This window comes from Maniola hyperantus, chromosome 24, assembly GCF_902806685.2.
Source record: "Maniola hyperantus chromosome 24, iAphHyp1.2, whole genome shotgun sequence".
Classification (NCBI taxonomy): domain Eukaryota; kingdom Metazoa; phylum Arthropoda; class Insecta; order Lepidoptera; family Nymphalidae; genus Maniola; species Maniola hyperantus.
Genome location: NC_048559.1, coordinates 9,181,367 through 9,193,534, shown reverse-complemented (window position 1 = coordinate 9,193,534; position 12,168 = coordinate 9,181,367). Strand labels below are relative to the sequence as shown.

Genomic DNA, 12,168 nt, shown 5'->3' with positions numbered 1-12,168 from the left:
TAAAACTGATCTCATGGCGTGGCTGGTTATTAAATACTATATTTTACTGCAAAATGTTATGCTCACCTACCTCCTACAAATTGATTACTTACAGAATGCAGTTGATTTTCAATTAATTTTGAGGACATTTAAATCATAAAACAATATGATTTCGAAGAACTTGTACGTTGATATTATTTTTCCAAACTTGAAATATTAACATTAAGTAGCCAGTACACGAAATGACTCAAAATTAGCCCTATTTATGACTCAAATGCAGAGTTATCTAACATTTTATAACTCAAAAACAGTCCTATTTATGACTATAAAAGCCCATTTATGACTCCAAAATAGCGCCATTTATGATTCAATTAGCCCCATTGTTTTAAAAACAGATCCTTTTAAGACTCAAAAACAGAAATACGAATCTTAAACGGGTCTATTTTTGAGTTATAAATGGGTCTGTCTTTGAGTCATAAATGGGGCTATTTTAAATCATAAATGGCACTATTTTTGGGTCACATATGGGACTGTTTTATAGTCATAAATAAGGCTGTTTTAAAGTCATAAATGCGGCTCATTTTGAGTCATAAAAGGGGCTGTTTTTTGGCTGGGGCTGACGAGTTCTATTGTCTATGGTTTTAATTGAGGTTTTCAAGAAAAAAATCTGCATTATAAATGATCTTTTATTTCATTTGTTATTTTATAATACATTTACATTTTGTACAGTAAACAATGGTCAGTGTATCTCGGGTGTTATGGTGAGCTTGGTCCGCGTCCGTCCGCGCACGATGTCCACACCCAGCTTGCCGGACGTCTGCTCTAGTGCTGCGTAGATGTCTGCGGCGTTCCGGACAGGAGCGCCGTTTATGTGGGTCACTATGTCTCCCGGCTGGAGGCCGCCACTGTACACAAAAAAAAAACGAAACCTCGGAGAAATCAGCGTACATTAAAAAACCAACCAAGTGCGAGTCAGGGTTCCGTACTACAGTCGTATTTTTTCGACATTTTGCAGGATAATTCAAAAACTATGATGCATAAAAATAAATAAAAATCTGTTTTAGAATGCACAGGTGAAGGCTTTTTTATATGATACCCCACTTGATATAGTTATCTTACTTAGAAAATTGAAAATACTAATTTTTAGTTCATGACCACAATTTAATTTTTTTTTGTGTGATGTAACCACAAATTCACGGTTTTCCGATTTTTCCCCGAATGTCAGCTATAACACCTACCTACGTGCCAAATTTCATGATTGTAGGTCAACGGGAAGCAGTGTTTCCATATGTAAATCGAGAATTACCGTGTTGAAGGGTTAAAATTACGGTGTTTCTAGATTAAATTACGGTGGATTAGCTAAAAGAATACCGTGTAAATTACCGTGTCATTTTTAAAAGAAAAAAGTCACGAATTTGCTTTTTAATCAATTATTAATATTATTCTGAATCTGACTCTCCTAGCATAGCAATATCTTTTTCATAAACGGATTTATTCATATTAATATTTTGTTAAATCTCATTAATTTTACATTATACTCCTTCCTAATTGCTTGAATAAGGACGAAAATAGATTGCTGAGATTTGATGCTTAAACCGAGAGCAAGAGAAATGTTGCCATTACGAAATATGCTAACGTGACTGAGATTCGTACTCGTATTACGCAGTATATTATGATTTTTTAACGTGATTTTTGTATTACGGTGACACGGTCACGGTAATGGCTATATTACCTTGACGGTAGATTAGGACTGAATTACGGTGCATCTACGGTAATTACCGTGTACATGGAAACACTGACGGGAAGTACCCTGTAGGTTTCTTGACAGACCGACATACAGACAGACAACAAAGTAATCCTATAAGGGTTCTGTTTTTCCTAGAGGTACGGAACCCTAAAAATATTGGTGACATAAGTGTAGGTAGGCATTTAAAGTATTACCACAGTTCACGACAGTTAGGGAACTTGTAACAAACTCACTGGCAGGCGTCAAATGTTAGTACATTTGACGCAAGCAGCCCTATTTTTCTTTGATTCACGTCAGCCATAGCCTAATATTTGACACTAGCTGCTGATGCCCGCGACTTCGTCCGCGTGGAATTAGGTTTTTTAAAAATCCCATGGGAACTCTTTGATTTTCCGGGATAAAAAGTAGCCTATGTCAGTCTCCAGGTTTTTATCTATACCCAATGCAAAAAATCACGTCAATCCGTTGCACCGTTGCGACGTGATTGAAGGACAAACCAACAAACAAACACACTTTCGCATTTATAATGAGGGTACTGATATCGTCGATTCAAGATACAACCGAGAGTTCCCTCGCTCTAGTTCACTCTGGTATTACTTCGTATATAAGAAAATGACTAGCTGATGCCCGCGACTTCGTTCACGTGGATTCAAATTTTCAAAAATCCCATAGAAACAAGTTCATTTTCCGGGTCTATGTCACTTTAAATTTGGTTTTAAATTTGGGTAGTCCATGCGGACAAAGTCGCGGGTATCTAGGTAGCAGGTAGTAATCGTAGCGGGTAGTAGCGGGTAGCGGGTAGCGGGTAGCGGGTAGCGGGTAGCGGGTAGCGGGTAGCGGGTAGCGGGTAGCTAGTTTCATAATGTTTGATACGTACTTGTACGCGGGAGATCCCACTATCACTTTCCATACAAGGATACCATGCTCTATATCGGTCGGCATCTGGAAACAAATATTACAAATCTAGCTTTTTTTCAAATTAAAAAAAAAAAAACAATAATAAGTATAATAATCAAATACAAATGTTTTGTGGTTCACTAATGAATGACAAAAAACGTATGACAAATTATCAGTTCACCAAAAACTTTTGAAAAACTAATCAAATCACAAACGTCGTATACCGCAAACATATCATTTTACAAAAGATCATTTGACAAATATTCTATTCACAAATGTTTAACTTTCCAAATTTTTAAAAATTTATTATTTCACCAAATAATTTGTTTTTCAAATTCGCGATTTTACAAAATAATAGATGATAAATTTATTATTTAATAAAATAACTAATTAACAAAAAACATACAAAAAGTCTGTTTTGCATACAATATATGCAAACCCATATGCAACGCATCAATAATATCATGGGGCTCCTTTTTTCTGGGTGCGAAAAGAAGAAATAACCCACGAAGGGGATGGCGGGGTCTCAGACCCCGCCATCCTCTTCTAACCTAACCGTTCCGAGTCGGAGTGGCCCAAGTCCCGAGCTCGCTTCGCTTGCTCTTGATGGTGGGAGCGGGGGTGGATGAGAGAGACCCCCCACCATAGTGGTGGTCTCTTCTCGTCGACCGGGGCCCGTCGACGGAGCCCCGCTTCGCGGGGCTCCTTTTTTCTGGGTGGTAAAAAAAGAAATAACCCACGAACCCTTCTAACCTAACCGTTCCGAGTCGGAGTGCCCCAAGTCCCGAGCTCGCTTCGCTCGCTCTTGATGGTGGGAGCGGGGGGGAGGAAAGAGACCCCCCACCATAGTGGTGGTCTCTTCTCGGCGACCGGGGCCCGTTGACGGAGCCCCCCTGCGCGGGGCTCCTTTTTTCGGGGTGGTAAAAAAAGAAATAACCCACGAAGGGGATGGCGGGGTCTTACAGACCCCGCCATCCCCTTCTAACCTAACCGTTCCGAGTCGGAGTGCCCCAAGTCCCGAGCTCGCTTCGCTCGCTCTTGATGCTGGGAGCGGGGGGGAGGAAAGAGACCCCCCACCATAGTGGTGGTCTCTTCTCGGCGACCGGGGCCCGTCGACGGAGCCCCGCTGCGCGGGGCTCCTTTTTTCTGGGTGGTAAAAAAAGAAATAACCCACAAAGGGGATGGCGGGGTCTTACAGACCCCGCCATCCCCTTCTAACCTAACCATTCCGAGTCGGAGTGCCCCAAGTCCCGAGCTCGCTTCGCTCGCTCTTGATGGTGGGAGCGGGGGGGATGAGAGAGACCCCCCCCACCATAGTGGTGGTCTCTTCTCGTCGACCGGGGCCCATCGACGGAGCGGAGGAGGGGCTCCGTTTTTCTGGGTTGAAAGAGACCCCCCATTATAGTAAGCGGTCTCTTCCGTCGGCCCGGTCGACATATAAAAGATTTGAATGAATTCTGAAAGTATTTATCAAACAGTTCATTTTATCAAACAATTCATTTTATCAAAAAAAAAGTGCGATATGTTGTTTTACTAATTAACACGATTAAAGAAATCAATTGTTTCTCAAATGATATTTTATGAAATAACAATTTGTCTGGTAATTTGTTTTATCAAATGAATTATTTGTAGAAACATAAGTTTTATAACGATCATAAAACGATTCATAATTTTGCCAAAATTTGTTTGGGAAATGAAACTTTGTCATTTGTTTTTTGTCAATTGATCGGTCACCATGTTTTGTCTTTATAGTTTGTAAACTGTAAATTTTTCAAAATTCACTAAGTCATTCATTTACAGTACAGTGCGACAAGGCTCTCTCGGCACTTGGTGACATTGACAGGGGGGCGCTGTTGGAGAACAAAGGCTTAGACTATTCAAACAAGTACAAAGGGGACACTTGACGGCAACATTAGTTCCGATTTTCGCCACGCGCCAAGATAGCCTTGTCGCGCTGTATAGTAATTTGTCTGTACCTCTGGGTTCCGCATGCGCAGCTCCATCAGGATGTTGTTGGTGAGGGACAGCATGGTGATGCCGAGGTAGCGGCGCGACACGGGCGGGGATCTCGTTTTACCTGGAAACGATATGTTTGTACTGTACCCGGCCAAAAGTAAAGAACATCGATCTTTAGTCCTTCTAAAGATCGATGCAGCGACAGCAGATTTGTAGAGCACTGTCTCGGACGTTGAAACCGGCAAAGCGTCATATCGGTATGAGTGACAGAGACAGCGCTCTACAAAGATGAAATGTCATTCTAAAGGCTGATGTTCATCACTTTCGGCCACGTACTGTACAAATTCTTCAATATGTTAGTCAGATCAGCCCGCATCAGGTCATATCGATTGGATCCGAGACATGGTCGCTAACTATGGGCATCATAAGAAAGCTCAGAGTCACTCAGCGGGCGATGGAGAGAGCTATGTGCGGAGTTTCTCTAATCTCTAAGTGATCAAATCAGAAATGAGGAGATCCGTAGGAGAACTAGAGTAACCGACATAGCTCAACGTGCGAAGCTGAAGTGGCAATGGGCAGGGCACATAGTTCGTAACACCGATAGACGTTGGGGTCCCAAGGTGATGGAATGGCGACCTCGCACCGGACAGCGCAGCGTTGGAAGACCCCCACTAGGTGGACGGACGACATCAGACGAGTCGCAGGGAGCCGCTGGGTGGCGGCGGCGCAAGACCGTGGCGTGTGGAAGTCCCTACAAGAGATCTATGTCCAGCAGTGGACGTCTATCGGTTGATGATGATGATGTCTACATGAACGGACATTCCTATCCGGTGTGTCATTTCCTGTGTGTGTGTGTAAATGAATGAATGAGTGATTGAGTGAAACTAGTAACGGGCAAAGCCTATCAGAAACAAGAGACAATTTAGACATAATAAATTCCCAAATTACCTCTGCCGGGAATTGAACCCGGCCCTACTGCACCAGAGAGGTCGTCAAAGTTCAGACAAAGTCGTGCTGTAAACTTACTCTTAGCTAGGAAGTCCTTGACATAGTCTATGGGTATGGCGAAGGAGATGCCCGACGTGACTTTCATGCTGTTTATACCGATGGCTTCTCCGTCCAGGTTGACCAATGGGCCACCGCTGTTGCCGAACGTTATAGGCGCGTCCGTCTGTATGTACACCATGTCTTTGCCTGGAAATAAAAAAGTTCAGAAGTGGGATTTTTCAATTTTCAGTTTCAGCTGATATATTATTCTATTAAGCCGCGATTACAATAGGGATGATGACTGCTAATCAAATCAGCTACTTTTAATCAAACGTCAAAACGCTTGCTTAGTAAGGGAGCTTGTGTGAAATACGTAGATGTGACGTCATAAACGTTTGTTGTAATTTGACGTACTGTTTTAGGTAAATCGACAATATAAAATGGTTAGCAAACTTAAAACTAACAGCAAACGTGGGTTCTACGAATTTTTGAAGACCCCCATTTTTTCGATCCTAACAATGCACACACACACATTGGTCCTTACCTCGTAGCCCCAACTCTTTGCTATCTCTCTCCGTAGAGCTGACTACTCCAGCCGTCACCGTGTTACTGAGCGCTAGTGGACTGCCCATAGCTACCACCTACAACAAAGGGATTTTTTAAACATTCCATACTCAGTGATGGCTACAGCCTCCAACTATGGGCCTCATAAGAAAGCTAAGAATCACTCCAAGGGGGATGGAAAGAGCTATGCTTGGAGTTTTTCTATGTGATCAAATCAGAAATGAGGAGATCCATAGGAAAACCAGAGTAACCGACAGTTGAATATAGTTTTTTTTCTTTAACTAAAAATGAAAAATAAACACTAACTAAATTGGTCATATGTAACATTCTTTTTTAAATCATTACTTTTGGCCACTATTTTTGATAATAACATTTTTGGATAAAATAGAACAAAATTAGATTGTAAATATATTATGTTACTGTTTAGTGTGATTATTTAATTTAAAGCTAGCTTTAGGATGGTTTCTAGCTACGTGTCAGGGTCTGATGATCGAGTAAGCAATACAAACCCACTCGCCAGGCCGGATGTCGGAGGAGGAGCCAAGCTTCATGGTGGGCAGGTTCTTCACAGGTATCCGGAGCGTGGCCAGGTCTGACTTCAGGTCTACATCTTCCACCAGGCCTGTGTGGTTTGACCCATCCTGCAGTAAAGATAATTTATCATGTTAAATTCAAAATAGGTCAATAGGAAGTACCCTATAGGTTTTGAGGCAACAAACAGACCGACAGACAGACAGATAACAAAGTAATCCTATAAGGGTTCCTTTTTTCCTTTTGAGGTACGAAACCCTAAAACGCGCGACTTCGTCCATGTGGATTTATGTTGTTAAAAATCTTTGATTTTTCCCAGGATGCAAGCTATCGCCAAATTTCGTCAAAATCGGTTAAACGGATGGGCCGTGAAAGGCTAGCAGACAGACAGACAGACAGACACACTTTCGCATGTATAATATTAGTATGTATTATTACTCACCATAAGCCTCACATTAACAATGGCATTGGGCTTATTCACCACAACATGTGCGTTGGTCAGGATCAGCCCGTCCTCCTTCACGATGAACCCGGAGCCGTTGGACAGGGCAATGGGCTGCCCCGTGAACAGATCCATGCGGCGGCCATCTTTGATCTCTATGTACACCACCGACGGTGCAGATACTGCCACTACATCAGCTGGAATTACAATTATGTACATAAATTAAAAATGCTGCAATTAAAAAAACGTTCAGGTCCCAACATGGGGTGCTGGAATGCGACCTCACACTTCCAAATTTCTGGTCTGGTCTGGTGGGAGGCTTCAGCCGTGACTAGTTACCACCTTACTGCCCGTGCCGCCAAGCGCTTTAGCGTTCCGGTACGATGCCGCGTAGACAAGTATGTAACAATATGCACGGTTTGCAATTTTGAATGTGTTGTGCAAACACAGATTTTCAGTACCAGCTTGTATCACGACGAATATTTTTGTTTGTTTTACGTATTAGATAATTAATAGATTACCTACCTATAAAGTTGTACTGATCTCGTCTACCAGAAAGATTGATCACTGATGCAGCAGCTAACTTTTCCTTAGCACTAATGTAACCTATAAGACCACTAGCAACTAAAATACCACCAAATATATATTTTCTACTAGAACTATGATTTTGTTCGCTAAATACACTTTGGAATCGACACACACACCGGCTATTTATTTGTAAAATTGGTTTTATTTTGAAAATTCTAGCCGCGGTCCTTGCCAATGACATTTTGACTTTGACAATGACATTTACGGTGTATCGTAAAATAGAGATGTACCTATACCATTGAGACGCGAACGTTGACGATTTTTCATGAACATAGCGATAAGAGTAACGTTATTATAACGATAATATCGTTTCAAACTACAGACGAAGATTTTAATGTCAAATTTAGCTCGCATAGCTTATCTCAGCGTCAAATACCTTAATTTACATCTTCGATACCATTGGCAGCTAGATCTATTTAGTTCTTATAGAGATATACCAGTAAGAAAATACAGCTTTTTGTATCGCTATTATCCAAGCACTTGTACCTACCTGTGCTTGTACAGCCTCTATACTGATATTTTAAATGAGAAAGTGTGTCTGTCTGTTAGCTTTTCACGGCCCATTCATTCAACTGGTTTGAGACGAAATTTGGTACAAAAAATGCATGCATCCCGGGGAAGGACATAGGGTACTTTTCATCCCGGAAAATCAGTTCCCACGAGATTTACCTCAATCCACGTGGACGAAGCCGCAGGCATCACCTAGTATTAGAATAAAACAACTTTTGGAAATAAAATTAATTTAATTTATTGAAAACAAAACTGTAATAATATAGGTATCAGTAATTATGTAAATATCTAGGAAAATAATTGGTTTCTTATAATCTATCCGTATAATAATAGTGATATGATATAATATGATACACTTGATAACAGCTAATATCTAGTAAACTTACATATAACATGTAGGAACTATAGCTATATTTTACATAATAATTAAAATGTATTTTAATAAAATATTTACATTTTTTCATATGTAAAAATGTTAATGATTTGGGGCCACTTTTTCCATATCCAAGATATTATATTCTCATAAAAAATGTTTGTAAAAGCTCATAAATTTTCAAATAATTATGTTGTCATCTTGGGTGCTTACACTCAGAGTGAGATCTGTTGAGCGCACTCGTTAAAACAAAACAGACCTATATCTCTCACATAAATCTGTCTCGTTTTAACTCTATCTTAAGTCTGAGGAAAGTCAAAATGCGCTCTATAGATCTCAGCCTCAAGTCAGTGGCTTAAAAAGTATTGATATTTTATTACTTGGGAGTAATTGTCAGTGAATTGCAATTTTTATAGCCTATTAAAAAGCGAATTTTCTATTAATTTATAACACTACATATTACAAACATTTATTTACATTCAGATCATTCCATAATTCATTTCTTATGACACTTGACTTCTTAAGTAACATTTTTGCAGTGTTTCAGGTTTCTTAAAACGTGATCATTCCCAGCTTTCTTTAAACAGACTAGCACAAAAGTCTGATTTAAGAAAATCTACACCTTTTCTTGGAAGGGCATGAACAGCGCTATCTTTGAGGTTTTTAAGGAACACGCTCTTGAAAGTTCCCCATTGACATCGCATAGCACGAATCTAAAGTTACCCATATTGACTGTTCTGTTGTTGCACTATTTCACATAATATACACTGAACTATAAACACAACACTAGCTCCAGAGTGACCAATCGCTGCATCCGCAACCAATAACACCATTTTCTTTTATACCGTTTTCTATATTACAGTTTCCACTTGTACCATTTTCACCGGTACCGTTTTCCGTTATAACATTATCGTTACCGTTATGAGTACCGTTAAGTTTGCCGGTAATATCGGGTCGGTACGTGTAGAAGACATCACAGAAGGCGGTATCGTCTCTAGGTAAGTCGAAGTCAACGTGCCTAGCGGCTAGCCAGGCAGCCCCCATAGCGCTGGATACTCGCAGACGGACGAGTTCGAGATCTAATTTTACCTAAAATATGAAAAAGAGAATTAATTATGTATTGCGTAATTCGGAGTCTTTGTTTAATAGTTTAGAAACCGAGCTACCTCCTTCATGTATTTAGTTATTGTTGTAAATCTACCCTAAAAATAAAGATTTAATAAACTAACTGATGCTCAGCATGCAATTGACTCACTCATCTTTTTTTAAGCAAATCACCTTGCAGGCCTGGCAACTTGTCCCAACGTTTTTGTGACTGTCTTTTTAACTTAATGTTATCATGATCTGATGTTGCTTATAATACTCACCCGTCTATCAGCTAACTGTTTCAAGGCACCAGGTTTTAAGGCTTTCCAACTGTTCCACACGGATCCAACACAGACCACCCTGATCCCTTCCCGGAACACCACAGAACCGTTATGTGCCTTCTGAGCTCTTTCTATTAGAGCCGCCAAATGAGCCGCTAGCGCCGCGCCTGCGTCCGCAAACAGGTGTTGAGAAAGCGCGTCACCTGATTCTGCTAGTTTTGATAATTTTGCTGTAAGACCTGGAAACAATAGATATATAGATTTTAATTTTAAAAACTTTCTCCACTTACTTATAGCTTTCTCGTTAGTTAAATAACATAGTTCTTGAAACATAAAAGCGTCAAGAATAATCATAGATTAATTATAATTTTGTGATTCCGAGTACAGATTCTAGTATTGTTGGCACCTAAGTGATATGTCACAGACTCTATGGTATCGATACCACTGGTAGTCACCATCCATTTTAAAAGTGTGTTTGATTGTTCCTTCAATCACACCACAAAGGAGCAACGCGTTGACTTGAATTTTTGCACGTCAAAGAGCTAGATGACAGATTATTTTGTTCCGGAAAATCAAAGAGCTCCCAAGGAATTTTCAAAAACCTAAATCCACGCGGACACGAAGTTACGGGTATCAGCTACTAAAATATAAATCGAATTGAAAAGGGATTGTATATTTCAATAGATTATAGCGGTATTTGAATCGGTACCATGTGATGGACAACACTATTAATGTCAATGTCAAACAAAAAACAGAACACAGATAACTAAAAATGACCAAAGAGTTTTTAATCGTCACAACTTGAGAGTAGGTCGGGGTAACTATGCTTTTCCGGTCTTACCTGCGAACTGTGACTTGTCGAACAGCTTGGATGCATAGGGCAGTAAGTCAGCCCTGGTCTCCGCGTTGAAGTGCTCCTTGATGGCCTTCCACACGCGCTCGGTGGGGTGCGGCGAGGGGCGCAGGCCGTCCACGTCGTCGAATATCGTCTTTACAGCGCGAAAGGCTATCCAGTAGGCTGAAAAAAAAATTAATTGTCTTTTGAGGATTCCGTAAACAAAGGGTGCCACCAGACCCTATTACTAAGCATCCGCTGTCCGTCCGTCTGTCTGTCTGTCTATCAACGGGAAGTATACAACGTTAGTTTTAGTATAGGTACGCAAAACCTAAACACTTTTTACATAAAGAATATATTTACAAAATTTCAAAAATATCTAATGAAATTTCACGAAGTTAGGTTATAAGCTTGTTGTGTTGAGTCATTGTCCTCGAAAAACATGGTCACCCCAAGCGAGCGGCTGTGAGAGAACGGGATGGCAAGCGTCGATCGTGCGCGCTCTCGCTCGCGCGGCTTGAATCAGCTGGTGCATGCGGCCATTCGACTAGGGCTTCAAACTTGCAGGACTTTTAAGTATTTTTTGGTCAAAATATAACCAGTAGTAAAATTGATAGCAATCGATTCTGTTACTGATTCGAACAAACTACTTTATATATGCGTATACTAAAACTAACGTTGATAAGTGAGTTGAAATTTTCACAGAATCTGTATTTCTATTGCCGCTATAACAACAAATAATAAAAAACTCAAAATGGCCGCCATGAAAATTAAGAAAAAATAAAAATCCAGTACATACATACTTTGACCGGTTTTTAGATAAGTATAGGTCGGCAGAGTAGCATAGCAGTTTAAAATCTATGAACCCATACAGATAGATTGTCAAAAAATTGCAAGCAACTCACCGCCCCCTTCATCCCCAAAAAGGTAACCCCACCCACCACAGCCGTACTGCTGACCGTCCGGAGTTCGCAGCAAGCTGTTCGATCCTGTGCCTGAAACAAAAAAATGCAGTCTCAAATCTAAGTCCCGTTAATTGCTATTGCGCTGGAACCATGTCTCATTAACATCGAAATGACGTCATTTTGACATCAGCCGAAATAAAAATATACCATCAGCTCGAAACTTCAGTCTAGTGCTGACGTCACTAAAATGGCGGCCACGCGCATTAGCAATTTGCGGGACTTATACGTATTATACGATGGAGAGAGCTATTCTCGCAGATTCTCTACTAAATGGGCCCGGAGCAAAAGATCAAATCGATTAACACCTAATTCATCATAATAAGCTAAGTAGTTTTGCCGCTACTGTGGAATATAAATAAGTACATATATGACATACAAACTCACATAGGTACATATTCATATAGTACGTCAGGTCGAGATGGCAATC

The 12,168-nt window shown here is 40.5% G+C and overlaps 1 protein-coding gene across 1 annotated transcript in view; it reads right to left on the bottom strand.

The window, feature by feature from the left end:
• Nucleotides 1–651: 651 nt before the first annotated feature.
• Nucleotides 652–12,168, bottom strand: part of LOC117993461 (serine protease HTRA2, mitochondrial-like) — a 28,220-nt gene continuing 16,703 nt past the window's right edge. The window contains exons 4-15 of the mRNA XM_069507026.1: nt 11,682–11,771; nt 10,783–10,959; nt 9,942–10,180; nt 9,435–9,663; nt 7,629–7,727; nt 7,104–7,300; nt 6,640–6,771; nt 6,111–6,207; nt 5,606–5,773; nt 4,600–4,700; nt 2,604–2,668; nt 652–884 (exon numbers count right to left, since the gene is read on the bottom strand). Of these exons, the coding sequence (XP_069363127.1) occupies nt 719–884; nt 2,604–2,668; nt 4,600–4,700; nt 5,606–5,773; nt 6,111–6,207; nt 6,640–6,771; nt 7,104–7,300; nt 7,629–7,727; nt 9,435–9,663; nt 9,942–10,180; nt 10,783–10,959; nt 11,682–11,771 (1,760 nt within the window). The 3' untranslated portion in view covers nt 652–718. The remainder of the gene's footprint in view (nt 885–2,603; nt 2,669–4,599; nt 4,701–5,605; nt 5,774–6,110; nt 6,208–6,639; nt 6,772–7,103; nt 7,301–7,628; nt 7,728–9,434; nt 9,664–9,941; nt 10,181–10,782; nt 10,960–11,681; nt 11,772–12,168) is intronic.